Below are 18,094 nucleotides of genomic sequence, written 5' to 3' on the forward strand. Positions count from 1 at the left end.
CATGACTTCTGTTTCGTTTTCTTTTTGTCTTCAGTATTTTCAGAGATAGAAATGTTGATGCGAGTTATTTAATTTTGTGCCAGAGATTTTTCTGTTTGATGGAGAATTTGTGAAGTGCTTTGCTTTCAGGTCAGGAAGGAGAGTGGAAGACAAAAAAGAAGAACAAAAAACCACAACAAAAACAAGAAAAAAGGAATAGTCACAGACATGTTTTATGTAAAACTACAGCATGCTGTAACAGTACTTGGAGACAAAACTGAACCAGAGTGAAGTCTGAGAAGTTACAGACTTCTCCAGACACAACTGAAGTCTACATGAATGTTTCAGGGGATTGGTTGAGAGCAGGGTTAGGTCTCAGGCTAGAGTCCAAGCTTTGACTACAATTAGTCTGACTGCAATTTGATCTTTTGCTCAATGTTTGTCATGAGCAAAATCGCTTGAGACCTAGATATGCGTCTGTGTGGATTAGGAAAGCTAGTGAAGGATTTTGTCCCATAGTTGAGTAATAATAGCATGGGATAGATCTTAAAACTTATCAGTCAGTGTATAGTAATCACAGCAATAAAAGCTGCAATTGGGATTGGACCATTAGACTGTTTATTTTTATGGTTGTTATTTATGTCGTCTTGGGAATTTAAAAGTCACACCTGACATAAGAGCTTAGGACATTCAAATACAGTTTCTACACTGGTACAGCAAAATATTCAACAAATGTTCTCAAATTTTCTTTACCCAGTGACATCCTGAAGTTCTTTTTGAAACAGGATCCCACTGCACAGTATGGGCTTTCTTTAGCTAAAGGACTCTGTAAGCTTCAGTAATTAAGAAATAGAGCACAGTGAATATTTCTTACGAAAACAGAATCTTGTTATTATTGCATGTAAAATTACCAAGAAACATGCTATGGATTCTGATTTTAAATGAGTATTGTCTTCCATTTTTCTGGTCCCATGTGTTTCATGCAAAATAATCCTATCACCATTTTCCCACATTATTCCTCATTATGGTAAGTCTGTGTACTAAACAAAAAAATTTTTTTTTTTGAAAGAGCCAAAAAAGTGACTCATTTTCGTGACTATCTGCACGAAACATTTGACTTCATTGTTAGCAAGATTATGTCAGTACCTTTGTCTGAATAATCACCTCTGACTAAATTTGGTGGCCTTATTCTTGGAAAGAATGCAATTGATGCCACACTTATACAGGGGATTGAAATAAACAGATGTTTATGAGAAGCCAGTGGTAAGTGCTGTCTCTCAGGTCTGCTGCAGCTCTTTGAAAATGTTGCTAGACCTGTGGATTGGGTGGTTTGGTTAAGACTGTCTGCCTTGGCTTGCAAAAGACTTTTCTTACGATTTCTCACCAAGAAAGTAAGTTGCCCAGATCTGAGAGGAATGATGCCATGAGTATTACTATCCCATCGAAAGGTAGTCAACTAAGAAAAKATGTAAATAGTTGGTTTTGATGATGGAGAAACCTGTGCAAGTGCTAGTGGTATTCACCACATTCACAAATAATATGGGAAATAATCTGCTAGAATTGAATAGCGAGATGGTAAAGTTTGCTAATCATACTGAACTATTCAGAACAATGGAAAAACAAGTAAGCCAGTATGCTTTCATTAAGTTTGTGATTAATCTATGGATTTTACTGTTTGGGATACTGTAGGTACAAAGAGTATATGTAGTAGTGAAACGGCAAATATGAATTCTGAAAGCTGCAGAAATACATCAGCAAAATGCTACTCTATAATTGCCTTGTTCTTTCACAGGCCTCTTGGTTTTAGACATAGTTGGATACAGGGCTCTTTGCTACATGATCAGGCTGTCCTTACACACTTTTCTTAAACAGTAGCATATTAGAACCAAAAACTATCCAGAGAGTTATGTATAGCAAAATATAGTTTTGTTCATTACTATATGTGCTTTCAAATGTATGCTGGTTAGAGCATATTTGTGCATACAAAGTTAGCTCAGATTACATTATCATGTAATTGAGTGATTCATAAAGAGAATTGTTTGCATTCTTAGGAGCTCAGGAACTGCACAAGCTAYTGTGATATAGATTTCACCCATTATGCATCTGAATTATTAGAATTTTCCAGTTAAAAGATGGCATCAAGCTTTGAATATATGAAACCCCAGCCAGTGGCCAAGCACCACACAGCCACTCATTCACTCCTTTATCAGATGGATTGGGGGAGAAAATCGGAARGGTAAAAGCTAGAAAACTCATGGATTGAGATTAAGGCAGTTTTGTAGGGGGAGCAAAAACCATTTACACAGATGAAGAAAATCAAGGAATTAAATCACCACTTCTCATGGGCAGGCAGCTGTTCAGCCATCTTTAGTGGACCAGGGCCTCATCACACATAACAATGACTTGAGAAGACAAATGCCATCAATCCAAGTGTCTCCCCTTCCTCCTTCTTCCTCCACTTTATATACTGAGCATAATGTTATGTGACATGRTCAGCTGGGGTCATCTGTCCTGCCTTTGTCTGCTCCCATCTTCCCATGTACCCCACCTTCTTTACCAGCATGGCAGCTTGAAAAGCAGAAAAGGCCTTGCCTCTGTGTAACCCTTGCTCAGCAATAACAAAAAAAATCTCTGTATTATCAGTCCTGTGTTCAGCACAAATCAAAACATAGTCCCATACCAATTGCTGTGAAGAAATAAGCCCCTCCACTGCTGAAACGAGCACACACACATACCAAATGAATAATAGAAAAACCAGCCTACCCTGGCAAGAAATAACCATGCCTGCTCTGAATTTAGTTTTCTTGGGGTGTTCCTTCTCTTCTGAAAACTTGTGTGCTCTTAAATTGGGAGCATTTCATTTTGATGAATAGCAAATAAGCAGCCAGGATGTTAATGCATAGTCTAAGTGACAACCTTATAGATGGTCATTTATCCAAAGTGCTAAAATCAAGCAAATCTACATGTGTAAATTAGAAACTTCACTTCTGTTCTGAGCAGGTATGATTGGGTTTGCCTTGTTATTTAATGTCGTTGAGGTGCTGCTGCATGTGGAAATAGTGCTGCTGGGCAAGCTGAAACCCTTCGCTGTGAATTCATAGGAGAGGGCAGGGTATGACTTTTTGGAAGCAGGTGATGATAAAAAAATGTTAAAACCTTCTCATTTTATCTGGAAGCTTTTGCAAAGATATWGGAAGCTAGAGATGGGATGTTTCTTTTGGAGTGAAAGGAGTCCTTGGTGACTTGGGCTGAAGACCAGGGTTACATGCTATATTGGATTGAAGAAGAGTTAAGATGCATTTATTCTGGAAAGAAAAAAAAAAGGTTTCTTTAAAGTTAAGAGATAAATCTCTCTTGTGCACCTTCATTACCATCAGTTTGCATGTAAACCCTTCCCAGCTTCCTGAAGGGATTGTTGGACAAAGGAGCCAAACTCTTTTTGCTTGTGGTGGATGGTAAGCAGGATAAGGGCCATGGACTGTGGTTTGTTAGGTTGAGACCACAGATTTGAAAAAAACTTCTTGCAATAGGCAGTTCATGCTGCTCAGAAATGAGATGTGCTGAGATGGTGTGCTTTGCTGTTCTGCGTTTCAGGACTAGTTTGGATAAGGTCCCTGCTGACCTCATCTGTTGCTAGCAATAGTCCTCTGTTAAGGAAGATCAGAAGGGATTTTCTGACCTTTAGAAATACCTTCCAAACAACTTTTCTTTAGTGTTCTGACTTGTTGTGAGGTAAATCCTCTCTGTAATCTAAGCAAAATTGCCTCAACAAAACCAGCTTTTCTTCAACATGAAAACATCTGCCTAGGGATGGCTGTGGGCATGCTCCAGCACTGCAGTTGGAAACCTGCCAGTGGGACTCCATCTCTCACTGATACCACCTCTGCCAGCAAGAACATGCAGCTTCACAAGAGAGGAAGACTGAACCTGGCAAAGCAAACGATGGGAATTGAAATCTCTATGGCAGACATTATGAACTAGCATGTAGAAACAGCTACAGTGGTGTGTGCTARTATTGCTACAAATGGTCTCTGTTGTGGTTGGCCTGGACTTCCTCATAGAAATATGAGTGTTGTTAGCCTAAAGCTACAGATGGCAATTAAGAGTAAGAAAAAAATAGCCATGGAATGTTCTGAGGACTTGACAAAGGCAATGTTAGGAGAAACTAAAGGAGCAAAAGAGAAGCATTTCATCTTTCCAGTCAGGATTGGTTTCAAATCCATTTTTCTTAACAAATAAATATGTGAAGTTTTGGCAGCATGGCACAGAAACATGACTCATTGCCTCCCCTTCAACAATTCTCTTCAACATCTTGCTGCTGTTACAGGAGATGGCAAAATCTGGCTTTATCCATGCAGTAATACCCTGTGGGTAGTGGTGCTGGTGTTTTCTAAAGGAAAAGACTTAAAAGTATCTTAGTGTAAAGAATATATTTATGTATTCCATATGGGTATCTTTAATGTCACAACCTGAAACCGTAAGAGATATAGGAATATAATATGTTGCAATGAACTTTATTTTTTTGACCATAACTTGGGACAACAGTAGGAAAGCAGGTTTCCTTTTCAGCAATTCACTACTGAAAAACAAAATGTTAATTATTATTGTCAAATATTTTTAGTGTTAAAAATATATTTATCGCCTATCATTTGACTTTAATGTCTCACTCTGTTCTCTCAGCACGGTAAATGTCTTTTCTGTCAGGTTTCTGCACCAACTAGCACATTTTTATTGAGCCTCTCATAGATGCTTATTTAGAAGCTGAACTGCATCTGTTTCCTCAAGGTGTGCCGAGGTAAACTCTGAAGCAGGTGTTTTGTAGAATTTTATATCTCTCTAGCCTTTAAAATCTTGTATCCATTCATTTGGTACTTTATATGAGAGAAAAGCTCTCTGGTCTTTTTAGAAGAACCTAAAATTGCTGAGGGAGATCTTGTCTGACATACCAATGCTGTTTCCATTCCTGACCTGATGCCTATCTCTCTGACTGGCTCTCTACAAAGGCAGTGGTAGTTTTCAAGCCTTTTTGGGTTGCAAGAGGAACCAGGTGAAGACATTTGAGGAACAGTAAGGTTGTTTGAAAAAACGGACTTTCTTCCAGCCAGAATAAACAAACTAGCTAAAAAGACCATATCAGAATGGATGGCTGCTTCCATGTGAGATACAGCTAGGAAGGAAATCCTGTATGGCTGTGTAAATACACTGACAGGCCATGTGTTGCAATGAACAGAGCAGCTTTACTGAAAAGAGACAGTGCAAGAAGAAAGAAAGATGATGTTGTGACATGTCATGTAGCTGCTGTGTTTCGGCACAAGCTGTGTGCATGATACGTAAACCAGGTTGTAAACGTAGGACTGTGAGCCCCCTTGGATAGAAAATGCTGTAATAAATATTGCTGTTCCTGAGAAGGTTTCAAGAGGAAGTCTGCCCTTCATATATTTATTTGACATGAGGTTACCTTTTATTTGTCATTAGAATGGAATTGCTTCTCCATCCGAATGCTTCTGACTGATGTTTGGCTATAAGAAGCAGCTTACTTTTATGTGTTGGTTTAGAGTGTCTTCAAAGGCCACTATTCATTAAGCTTAAATTTATGTTCCTCCTTATATGGACTGGCTAGGGTGGGTTCCTGTATATACTGCTTCAAATTGTTTATTTTGGAAATGTGAAAGTGGAAGCAAAAGTTATAGGCAGCCAAAGGAGTGACAGGTGCATTTAGCAGAAATTTTCAATTTTTTCCAAATTGCAGGTTTAATTGAGTTAAACACTTTCAAAAGTTCTCTTATGAAATGGGATTTTTGAGAAAAGTCCTTTTCCAATTGAAAGGTCAACTTTGTTGCTTGGGCTGTTTCTGCTTCTATTAGTTCCTCTGGAATTAGCCAGAGATGGGACAAAATTCAGTCTATCAAAAATTCAATCAAGTTTAAAATGTTTCCATTTTAATGAAATAGCAATTTATGAAGAAAGAGTATTTTCCAGTATCAGCTGGTCAGCTTTACAGAAGGCTTTGCCCTTTTTCCATATGAATTCCTTCTCYGACTTACTAAACGATTAATGTTTTTTTTGCCAACACTTATTTCTGTCTTTTGTCTTATGCATGGCTCTGTATATAATGAGCAGGTAAATTATTTGATGTGATGTTTTAGGATGTAGTAATGAAGAACTTAACCCAAGTCTCTCTTAAAAGACAAAGGCAAGTGTGCATCACTCTCAGACTTTGAGCTTACAACTCTGAAGTTTGTAAACATATTGTTTGTATTATTGATGAGTGAATAATTTTGCAKAGGAACTGTCTATGCAACTGCAAAATGGACTGTTTGCAAGTGCTGTGTATAGAGACAAGGATGAATATGCTCATGAACCTGTTAAAATCAGTGAAAAGACTTCCTCTGGTTCGGTAGGCACATTATTAGATATTAGGCACTTGATTTGAAAAATGAGCCTCAGAAGTTTCATATTGACTTGTCAAATTATTGCAGAACCTGAGCTGAAAGAATCCAGAAATCATAGATAAAAATGTGTGTTATGGCAGCTTTGTCCAATTCACTTTTCACCAGCACAAGGTGCAATGGCATAGAACATAGGTTAGTGCTATAACAGTACAGGCAACAGGCATTCAGGCATTCAATGTGTTTTGAATGAAGGAGCAATAACATAAAATTTTGATCAAAAAGTTCAAAGCATTTTAAGCGTATGTCATTAATATAGTAATGTTTGTAGAAAATGTTAGTAAAGGTTTCAATGATCATAGATTTTTGCGAAGCCTTGAAGAAAAGCTGCAAGCCTGTGGTTTAACATGGGAAGCAAAGCTCTTGGATAAATTTGACCAGKCTCACACCTTGGCACTTACCCTCCTTTGATCATGCAATGGAGATTTGTTTCCAGAGAAGCATCATATTTCATAGTATGCCCATTGAGGTTTTATGCCCCTGAAGTTCATCTTAACAGAATAGTCATGATAAGGAAACACAATATCCTTTCATGTGGAGCTTAATTATTTTCTTTGGTAATACCTGTTCTTCCCTTCCTCTTCGTTCATCGTAGATGAAGAATTTTATTTTTTATTTTATTTTAATTATTTTACCTTCCGTTGAATAAATACTTACTTCAACAATATTTCTGATGTTCTGTTTACCATAGACAGTCTACCCTAAGTAGCAGAGCTGCTCAGATGAAAGTCCTATCTGCTTTACAAAACACAACCAAATGAAAATTAGCAAATGTTATGGTTTAGCATTTCTAGTGCTAGAGGAGTGGTCTTGACAGTCAAGGCCCTATGTGTATAAAGCTCTGTGTGCCAATATGGATATTCCCAACTGTCAGGGCACAAATACAGAGCCATGGCTACAGTCATTTGCTCCCCACTGGTTATTTGGTCATACTCAGTGCTGTCCTAGCTCAGGATCTTTTAAACTACTAAAAATGTTCCAAGGACAAAAGAATGATGAAACACCGGGAAAACGGATATGAGCAGACTGCTTTATTTCTCAAAAAGTCACACCAAGTTTTAAGCTGTAATCTAAGTGCTTTCATAAATTATAGCATAGTTTAATGTAATTTAAAGGTAATTTGCTGCGCTGCAAAGGGTGCAGTGAAGAACTACTTACTACAATTTATGTGTATTAGTATATTTATAATTCTGTTTGGAATTTAGCCTTTTTGCTGAAGCTATAAAGCAGAATTCTGGTTTCTAACTTATATTTACTTTTATTTATCTTTTACCTACAGACAGTTGTTAATGTATTGAATGCTGAGTTTGTAAGCCACATGGAAAACTCTGTTGTAACTCAACCGGGGTTGGATTTGCAGTTTTCTGAAAGGGCAGAGTCCACAATTAATCAGATGTAGTACAGGGTGCACTGGGAGCATCACCTCAAAGCATAAGTGAATGTTTTCTGTTGTTGAGGATAAATGGGGATGAAGAAATGATTTCTCAGTTTCCATCTGGTTCACTGTGCTCAGAGCTTCATAAATCTCTCCCAAAATAAGTAAGTCCAGCTTGATAACAATGGACAGTTGTCTTGGTTTTGAAGACGGGTGTCTGCCACCTGTCACACCACCTCTGTTCTCGCTTGGGAACAGAGAGTATGACCTCCCTCCTTCCAAATTATTATAACTTTGAAACCAAGGGGCTTTCAGGCAAAGATATGGGAAAAAGAAATAACAGCTCTTTGCTAGTATGTATAACAAGGCAAACAGACAACAACAACGGCAGCAACAACAAACAAAACCAAAAACCCAGTGCCAGCGTTCTCTGGACTGTCCCATGCCCCCCGCTGTGGTGCAGTTATGGTCACAGCCGGCAGGGGCGCTGGTGGGTCCCAACCGGGCAGGGTGGGKGGGAAGATTCCCCCGCTCCGGTAGGAGGCGCTGTGGCACTGGCTCAGTTCTCTTTCCCATGTGGCAATGGCGGGCGCTGCCAGCGGGAAAAGGAGGGAAGAGGGGCTTCCTTTACAGCCTGACAGGGGGCATTTGATCCTGATGACCCTCCAGATGGCGAGATAGGCTGCAACACTGGGTCCTGGAGCAGCAGTAGGGGACGGTAGGGGCTGACTCACCCTCGGAGTGACAAACAAAAGGTAGCAGAGACACCTAGGGCCCTGCCCAAAGCTGCAGAGGGAACCTGGATATCGGGTTACAGAACAGCAAAAATCCCTGAAACAGCGGCAGAGAACAGCGGGGCTTGGGCAGGGGAATGCTCCCAGTAGCTCTCCGGCAATGGCTATTTCCTGGGTCCAGGCTCTACAGGCAGGGCGACCCGCCTGTGGGAAACGGCGTATTCCTGGTCTGGGTGTGGCAGGCACTGCCTCTGGGCTCCCAAGAAGCAGGGAAAGCAAGCCAGTAAGCTCCAGTCATGGTGCGGAAGGGAAAAAGAGGCAAAAAAGGGCAAAAGCTCAAGCAGCAACTGTGTCTCTTTTGAGAACGATCCCACCGGGGGCTTCCCTGCACCAAATCTTCCACCGGACGAGAGAGACAACTGCCCCTTGGCCTGCCCCAACTCTCGCAGGAAATCTTGGGCTGGCTGTCAACTATCAYAATGTTTCCAGAGCTGGGGGGGAGGGGGAGGGAACTGCAACCATCCCCGGCACAGAACAAAAACAAAACAACAAAAAAACAAACTCCAGAAACAACAACAACAACAAAAACCACCAAAACCCAACCCAAACAACAAAAACAAAAAAGCCCCAAAGATGGGATGGGATAAAAAGACATCCCCAAGACAAGAATCCTGTTCCTTTTGAACATAGGGTGATTTAACCCATATGTATGGTAATAGAACTATCAAGTGATGGTGCTAACAAACCAAAGTAGTCCACGTATCTTGTCCAACAATACTGGACAGTCTCTATTTTCTAATAACAGGCCACTGATGATCAGAATAATATTGTGCAAGCCGGTCTTGTCCCTTAAATACTGGTTTTGTTTTGTAAGACTCACTTAACTGTATGTACTGGAGTAGGATTTTGTTTTTTATTTTAAACTAGACCCTAAAGAGATGACCCTAAACATGTAATTTGAAATCATTACTGGGCTACTGTGTAACCTGCCCCTCCTTGTGAACATCTAAACATCAGTATTTTATGGGCCTAAGATAGTTRAAGTCATGGTTGCTCTAGCAACTGAAGCATAAAGCCAACAAAACAAAAGCTTAATATCAGAGAGCTCCGTCATGTATCAGCTGCCTCAAGAGGTGGAAATTCTTTATAATGTACAGACCACAATGAGAAGCAGATGCACTTCTGGTTTGCATTTGTAGTATACAGCTTGGCTGATACAGATGTGCACGTATATGGATATATACATGCATATATCCATCCTCTTTTGTGATGCAACTATGTGAACTTTTTCTGTATTATGTGTTGAAATTGCAAAATCTGGTAAGCCTGAGGTTCTTCACAGGTCACCAGGTAAATCCTCCTGCTGATTTTGAGTGATCTGTAGAGGAAATGTGCTAATATGGGGATATGTTGCTTATCATGTACTGATATAGGATATATGTAATGGTGGAATGACATGAATTCCCCTTAGCAGTCATAAGGAGCAATTACTTTATTGCAAAAACCTGGGGTTTTTTAACAGTTAGTTTGTTATAAGTTTACACTCTTGTGAAGCACAACAGACATGCTTTAACCAACCATCATAAACTACGATATGAACATAACATGGTTATAACCAGCCACTATGCACCATGGTGTGAGGACTCACTGGTTCTATCACTTGTTTCCCAGGTTATGTAACTTGTTTTTTTCACGTCTAATTTAGCCGAGTCATTCCCAGAATGCTTTTCTGGTTAGCCGAAATAATGGGCGTGAGCAAGAGTTTTACAATCGTTACAAGGCACTTGTTTTATAAGGTTTTACTCATCCGCACAGGTATATTGTGAAAAACAAGATTCACTTCCTTGTTAAGATTTAAAGGGTTTTAATAAATGACAATAGGTTACATAAAAGCAAAGGAATACCGCACCGGGTGCTTGGCGATCTGCCAGAGGCACACCCGGGTATGGATAGAAACTTCTTTAAATACATTCTGTGTTGCATCAGCCTAATGCCTATAGACATTTATGCATATTTAAACCTGTCTTGTTGTTTTATGCTCCTGGGGTCATGTTTGTGTGACCCCTCTTCCACAACTTCAGCAGATGGTCCTTGTTGATAGAGAAGTGTCCATAGCAGGGGCCCCTAATGGGTCACGAGACCCCTGGCCTGTCCATTGCAGATATAGTTGTCTGAATGTTGGGGGGTCCCATCAGCCAGGTTCCTTTTGCCGCAAACAACGGATTTTTTTTACAAATTTTTCTGACCAGATATTTTCCCCCAAAGCCTCTGTTCCTTTCCCCCCCACCCTTTTGCTGTCAGGGTCTGTGCTGGTCTGTTAGCTGATACCCCTGGGGCGATGGCCTCCCCAACCTGAAGGTGCTAAGCATCTTTGTGAATGTATGCCTTCTTTTCCCCAGCTCTGAGCTGCTTCTTATCTTTAAGGACCATTGGCATCAGGGCCCCATTCAGGGGTTTTTTGGTGACTTTCTTTGAAGCTTTTGTATACTTCTGCTATAATAAAAAAAAATCCTTTATGGAAATATTTAAGTCACAAATCATAATATTTCAGTTTAACCACAAATATTCTATAACTATATGTGAGTTACAAAAGAAAAACAGTGATAATTTTCACAACTATGTCTGCATAACTAAACTTCTGCTACAAATAAAACAATATTATATCATGATGCACAACACATAGCATCTACCTTTAATCTCTGTGAGAATCAACACTACAATATGTGTTTAACACACACATAGCACTCATCTTAATATCTGTGAAAGCCAACACTATAATATGTGTTTATAACATATATGTTGCTTATCATGTTTGACATTTAGATATAGCTTACTCTCAAAGCGTAGTACCTGCTACTGCAAAACAAATTGCTTTAAGTAACAAAGCTGTACTGGTTCTAATTATCTTCTCTGTTTAATTGCATTTTCTAGACCTCCAAAACTGATTGCTGGATAGGGCACTGTTCTTTTTCTCTCATCAGTGCTTAACTGAGTATAGTTTTTAAACTGAGGTTATTGCAGCCCAGCAACCCAGGAATAGGACAAGATATCAAAGCTGTCTAATAGCAGAGAATAGCAGGAAATCTATTTCTGAAGGCATAATTTTTATGGTAAACACATAGGTTTGCATGATGACTTCATTAATTATCTGATTTCTAGAAACAGTATAGTATGAAGTGCTATTGATTCACCTTCAAGTTTCAAATCTGTGGTCAACAATCACGTACTTTAACAGAGCTTTTCAAATATTTTAACAAGTAGGAAAAATATAGAGGGCTTTTTTCTTTCATGTCAGGCTGATGTGTGCAGCTTCATGTATGTGGCCTACATTTATCTTTTTAATTTCTTTCTGCCATTAGTTTTTGTTTGCATTGCAGCCTTAGGATGCTGTCTTTCACACACATGGAGGCATAAGTTTGTCTCAGAGGCACAGTAAGATTGATTTCAAAAATAGCTTGTAAAGGTATTAGTTTGTATGTGTGTCTGCAAGGGTGAAAGATTAGATTAGAGCTTCTGTACGTGTTGTACCTCATCTTGCTTTTATGTGACAGTTTCATTAACCAGAGCAGCTTGATTCAAGCCAAAAGCTGCTCCCTGGAGTAAACACTCTGTAAAAACAGAGGTGGCTCTTTCCCCATTGATTCTTCAGTTCTATTTATAAAAGTTTGTGAACATCTGGGTGTAGTTGAAGTATTTGATAATAATAAAAGGGCACTAGATTGCTGTAGGGATATTTTTATGTGAATGTTATGCCTTGTTATGTCAATTTTATTTAGAAGTTTGAAGGCATGCATGGCTGGGAGTTGTATCTGTTTTGTACTTAAGGGGAATTTATGGGTAAAACAGGACAACTTCCAGAGAAGCTTTGTATATATGGTAACTAGCTGTAATTAGAAATCACTGTTGTTTCTATACCATAATAAAGACTGGTGTGATGTGTGTCTTCCCCCACCTCTCCACCTCTTATTTGCTACTCAAATGCATTCATTTTTCACATTAAAGTGTAGGAAAGATGGAAAAGATATGATGCCATATTCCTGAATTGTAACAGATATGGAATTTTAAGTACTAGAAACAGCATCCCTGTGCCAAAAGGATGCTGGCACAAGCAGTTTCATGGTCTTGGTGCTGGGATCAGCGCAGGAAGCACTTTTCTTCACATGGGACATTTAGATCCTTCCTATATGAAAACACTGTAACATTGCTATTCAGTCTTCATGAAGAACAATGTTGTTATGCTACTACTGTGCTCTGCTGACACAGAACCTCGGTTGACCACTCCTTGAATTCTCAATTATGTTTTTCCTTTCACCTCATGTTATGTACTGCTCAGGCCACACTGCAAAGTCTCTGCTTGAGAACGAAGATCATGAATGAAATTATCTGATAGCGTTAGTGCTAGTTTGCCATAGCTGGCTTAATGTACTTCAGATAGGCTCTTGTCATCAATTGCGTGATGTCTCTTCATGCCTTTGCTAGCATAGACTTCAGCATGAGAAGGGAAAGGCAGAAGTTCAGTTATTGCAGAATAGGCTATGGTATCTTGAACATTTGGCCCAGTCCCTAGTCTGAATTGGCTGTGAACCTTCCAGAGAGAATTCCAATGCAATTCTTTTAAACACACATGTGATGAGCAGACAATGTACCCAAGTGTAAAATCCAATAGCTTTGCTCCCTGTGAGGTTGTTTAAAATATTTAGTTAGGTTTTATTTATTTATTTATTTATGGGGCTACTACCTCTCAGTTTTGCACAGAGATATCAAATTAGTTCCCAACTGAGGGTTTCAGCTCAACTGAACTGAGGGTTTCAGCTTTTCAATGATCAACTGAGGATTTCAGCTTTTCAATGGCCATTGAGGTTTTAGTATTTGCAAAACTCCTGAAGTTCAGCGAACGCTAAAACCTGAAATAAAAAAACAAAACAAAAACAACAGGAGAAAGGTATTCAGGGTTGATGTAAAGAATTTATGGAGACTAAATTAATATTTAAGTATCCTAGTGTCTTGGTTTGAGACAATGTTTTCAGAGAAAAAATGTTACAGAGTAAATGTTTCATTTTAAGTGAAAAAAACTGGTAATTTTCCCCACCAATATAAAATAGATGTTTGGGCAAAAGTGAAGAGAAAAATAGTTTATTAACAAAACAAGGTGCCCACAGTACACAGATTGAAAATTAGTAACTGTTGGATATTTAAAAGTACAGGAACACACGCCCCTCCCTCCCCCCACAACAGTTTGGCCACATGGTACGGAGAAAGATGGTGCGGTTCCTGTCCCTGGGTAAAAAAGAAACAAAAGAAAAGTCCATGTGGATGCTCAGGCAACAGTGGCAAAACCTGAAGTCAGTCTTCTCCTCACAGTGGATGAAACAGAGGATGTGCTTGTCTGTCGCCTGCTTAGCTTCTTCTGGAGTGTGAGATGAGATAAAGCAGCGCTACTTGTCCCCACCAGCCACCAAATTGCTCCAGAAGAAAAATCACAGGAGCCGCAGAGGGGTTGGCAGTCCAAGGAAAGCAGTTTGCCCAAGCTAACAAACCCAAGCTAGCTAAACGGCAACAACATAACTCCCCTGCACACAGCGAGCAGGACTTCTGCAGCACTGAGCTGAGGTCCTGTGGCAGTGTGGCAGCCCTGGCTTTTAAGTGCCCGCACTGCCCTCCCAGCTGCCCCTGCCCCTTCTTCCGGGTCACATTTAAAGGTGCAGGCACCTTTTAGGCATTCAAGCTGATGGAGTATAGGAATATAGGATTGGCACAAAATCAACCCAAATACCTAGTAACTCCCAAGACCAATTGCAGTGCTGGTCRGTGAAGGTAGAAATCTGTTTGGATCTGTCACGGCACCAGTGTTGGTTGATTTACACTTTTACTGATTTAAAAGTAAAAGGTAGAGTTCGTTAATTTCATGTGATGGAGTTGGAGGACATATTGGACTTTAGTTGTTTGAAACRTTTTTACCCATTTGCAGTCTAATTGACCACAGTTGTAACTTCCACTGTCCATTGAGCAAGTAGTGATGATTTATCCATGTAGGTGCTGACTTGCTGTAAGGAAAGAAAGGTTCCTAGTACAAAAGGGAAAATCAGTGACCTGGATAATAGGGTGAGTGTGACCCTGTGTTATGTATGGTCTGCACCATGCCTCACATCCTTGCCCTATGTATGGTCTGCATAGGCTGAAAGGAAATGCTGAGTGTCTTCTCACTTTAAAAAAAAATCACCCTGGTGAATTGAGAAATTAAATACTAAATAGAGAAAATGTCCCTGTGCACCATTTGGAATGCAGATTATGCCTCCACTGACTCATGTTGATAAAAAGCAGCATCTTGAGGGGTGGTGAAAGACTGTAGATCTTTTCAGTTTGTCTTTCTCAGATGGTCTTTGTTCCCTCACTGACCATAATGTAATGATATGGTGTGGACATTAACAATTGGAGCATTAAAGCATGCAAAAAAAGGTATTTGTTTTATCTTGGAATTTGCTTTCCTTTTCTTAGTCACTTAAGGAGTAAACATTAAATATTTATATTTACATTCGATATGGACTACCATTGTCAGTGAATTCAAAACTATGGCAGAAATCCGGTGTCTGATTTTTACAATTGCTTAGAATTGTTACCTGCCAGTCTGGGTCATGTGAATGAAACCTGGAAGTACTTAGTACTTCTGAATTTAAATTTTTTTTTCTTTCCATGTGAACATTCATAACATGACATGTCTGTATGTATGTGTGTACAAATGTGTTTCCCTGTTTATAATGTATATGTCACTGGCACAGCCATTCCTTTAGGGAAATTGGGTGAATGAAAAGTGGTTCCTTCTCACTTTTGGGCTGGTTGTACTCTAGAGGAAATAATTGCGAGCATCTCCCTGCTGTGTGGCTGGAGTTTTGATCTTTTTCTGACCAGCTATTCAGTGTTTTCTCTGTGACAGTCTCTTTTTCTTCAGGATATGTGAATGGTCTTAGAGTCCAGTTATGATAACTACTGAATTCAATATTTGGCTATTTCTGCAATTTTTAATGAATTCCTTGTATATTTCATATTATCTTTTAGTGTTAAATTCCAAGACCTGCAGATCTGTGCGCTGATACTATATTTTTGTGTGATTTATCTTTATCCTTTATTCCTACTTGTTAGCTCATTTTCTAAACAGTCAAGAAGGATTAAATACCAAATAATAAATGTGTGTGCATCAGTATCTGTATTAATCTCTATGTGTGCATCTTTGTTTGTACTTGAGCTGTGATGTTATATTGCAACAGTGTGTTGATTCATTATATTTAGCTGTTACCTTTTGTATTTCACTTACAGAAAGTGACTCCACCATGTTAGGTCCTGCAAAAATATCTAAAGAAAGATTGGTCACATTCAGTGTTAATTTGTTGCAATTTCCACACATTTTTTTCATTTTCAGCAGTTTCTGGATTTTATTTGAGCCTGAATTTTGATTTTTTTCTACCCACAGCATAGCTCTAAGAATATGTTTCACAGTTGCTAGAATAAGTCTGAATTATTGAAAGACCAATTGGAATATCTTGTGTATTTGAATGCCAGCAGAATATCTTGCAGTTGTTACATTTTCCCCATCCAATTACTTTACAGTTTTCAACTGATTTATTATCACAAAAAGTAGGTCATGTGAAATAGTTTCACATGAGGATCATGGAGTTTCCCTGAAGTCATGAAAGACAGTGTCAGAACCCTGAGTCAGGAGCAGTTCATTCATAGTATGGCCCCCTGCACAAGGCAGTATAGTACATTCCTGAACCACTGACTGCTGAGCTTTTAAACAGTTGAGTTTTCACACTTCTGTAGCAGGAAGAAAGCAGGATCAGATGTGAACGTTGATGAGAGTTAAACCAGTATAACTCTTTCTGCCTACAGTGTTGATGACAGAACTGCCTACCTGGCCCTGGGAGCAGTGAGGAACATCTCACTTAACATTTTCATCTCCAACATTGGTGATGACGCCTATGACACCAATGTTTTCTTCAATTTTTCTGAAGAGCTCTTCTTCATCAAGATGTGGCAAAAGGTAAGAAAGGCTAATCTCACTGCAAACAAACCTCTTAACCTTAAGCCAATTTAATTACAGATTAGATGTAGGTATATTGGGGATGGCCTGGTCCATACTGCTGAGACATTTGGAAATTGTTTTTGGTTATGCTGGACTTTAATTTCTTTCAGGCTCTTTAATGATATTTTTTTTTTCTTTTGTGGATTGGATGTGTGTAGATTACACCAGTATTGCTGTAGAAGACACAAACCTGTTATTTGTAGTGCACTAAAATGAAAAAGGAAGACAGTTTGTTTGAAGTATTCAGAGGCAGAGGAAGATTGATTGGAAGGTCATAAGGTAGCAAAAGATGCTGAAATACAAAGAGTACCTCTTGTTTAAGTGGTGCCACACTGCACTCAGCAGTCCTGGTTATTTCTTGACCTGCGCTTCTAGACTTTCTCCTTGTTACCAAGATACAAGGCTTGTTCTTTGCTCATGTCCTGGTGCAAGTTTGGGTTGTGGCCAGGGCACATCACCAGATCAGAGAGGTCAAGAGTGCTTTTAATTTCATCTACATGGAGTCAGGTGAGCATTTTAAGTTTTAGTCTCTTTTCATTCAGTTAGAAATACTTGGATGTTTTAATTTGCAGGAGTTCATTTAGAGAGAAAGGTKTTATAATGCAAACACTGAATCATGTTTTTTGCAAACTGATGGCCATGAAAGCTTTTTGAGTGTGAGAAATGTGCAAATAATTGTGCAAAATAGGAGCTGTGTGATTGTGACAACATTCTGCCTGGTTGTTTCTCCTTTTCACAGTTGTTAGTCTCTCTGCTGGAGCTTTGCTTTGCATTGCAAGCCGTAAGAGCAATATTAAAAACAGAAACACAACTATAATGAAGTTCAGGATTAATTTGTTTCACTGAAACAATGAAATTTTACCATTATTTGTCATGTTTTATGATAGGTTTAAATTCTTAAAAACCTCTTAAATTAACTCAGTGCATAATAAAAAAAACGTAATTTCTTATGCATGTTAATTCTCTTAGTGTTCAGTTTTGACTACATAGTTGCAAGACTCAGTGAGTTGTCTTTTTGTTACAAACTTCATTTTCAGACATTATATGCTGAAAGTGTGCAATTTATTAGGAGGGAAAAGGCAGGAGATAAAACAGAAATGCCTGTGCTAATGTACACCTTCTCTGTTTTATGTGAAGATTTTCAAGACCTGGCCCAGCTCTTGCTGAAGTCGGTGGGAGGGTTTTCATTTCTTTGTACTGAAAAAGAAACAAACCTTGATACATGTTCTTTTAAAAGATTGTTGTGGTATTTTTTTTTCCTTTGGCTTCGTTTTGAATATTTTACACACACCAATTAACTGGAACACCAATTATCTTCRTCATTTTACTTGACAAAACAGTGAGGAAAAAAGCTGAAGATGATGTGCTGTTTCGCCTGATATTTTACCTTGAGCCTGGGTCAATAGCAGACTTGGAAGCACCTTTGCTGAGTGCTGCATAGAAAGAGCAGTTTCTGGAAGCAGCTGACATTCTGCTGTTT

The 18,094-nt window shown here is 39.1% G+C and overlaps 1 protein-coding gene across 3 annotated transcripts in view; it reads left to right on the plus strand.

The window, feature by feature from the left end:
• Positions 1–18,094, plus strand: part of ITGA9 (integrin subunit alpha 9) — a 238,026-nt gene that overhangs the window by 115,318 nt on the left and 104,614 nt on the right. For all 3 annotated transcript variants that reach the window (XM_057376170.1, XM_057376171.1, XM_057376169.1), the window contains one exon: positions 16,422–16,572. In XM_057376170.1, coding sequence (XP_057232153.1) covers positions 16,422–16,572 — 151 coding nt within the window. The remainder of the gene's footprint in view (positions 1–16,421; positions 16,573–18,094) is intronic.

Source organism: Malurus melanocephalus, unplaced genomic scaffold (assembly GCF_030028575.1).
Source record: "Malurus melanocephalus ecotype Western Australia unplaced genomic scaffold, MMel_1.1 scaffold_271, whole genome shotgun sequence".
In the NCBI taxonomy this organism is placed as follows: domain Eukaryota; kingdom Metazoa; phylum Chordata; class Aves; order Passeriformes; family Maluridae; genus Malurus; species Malurus melanocephalus.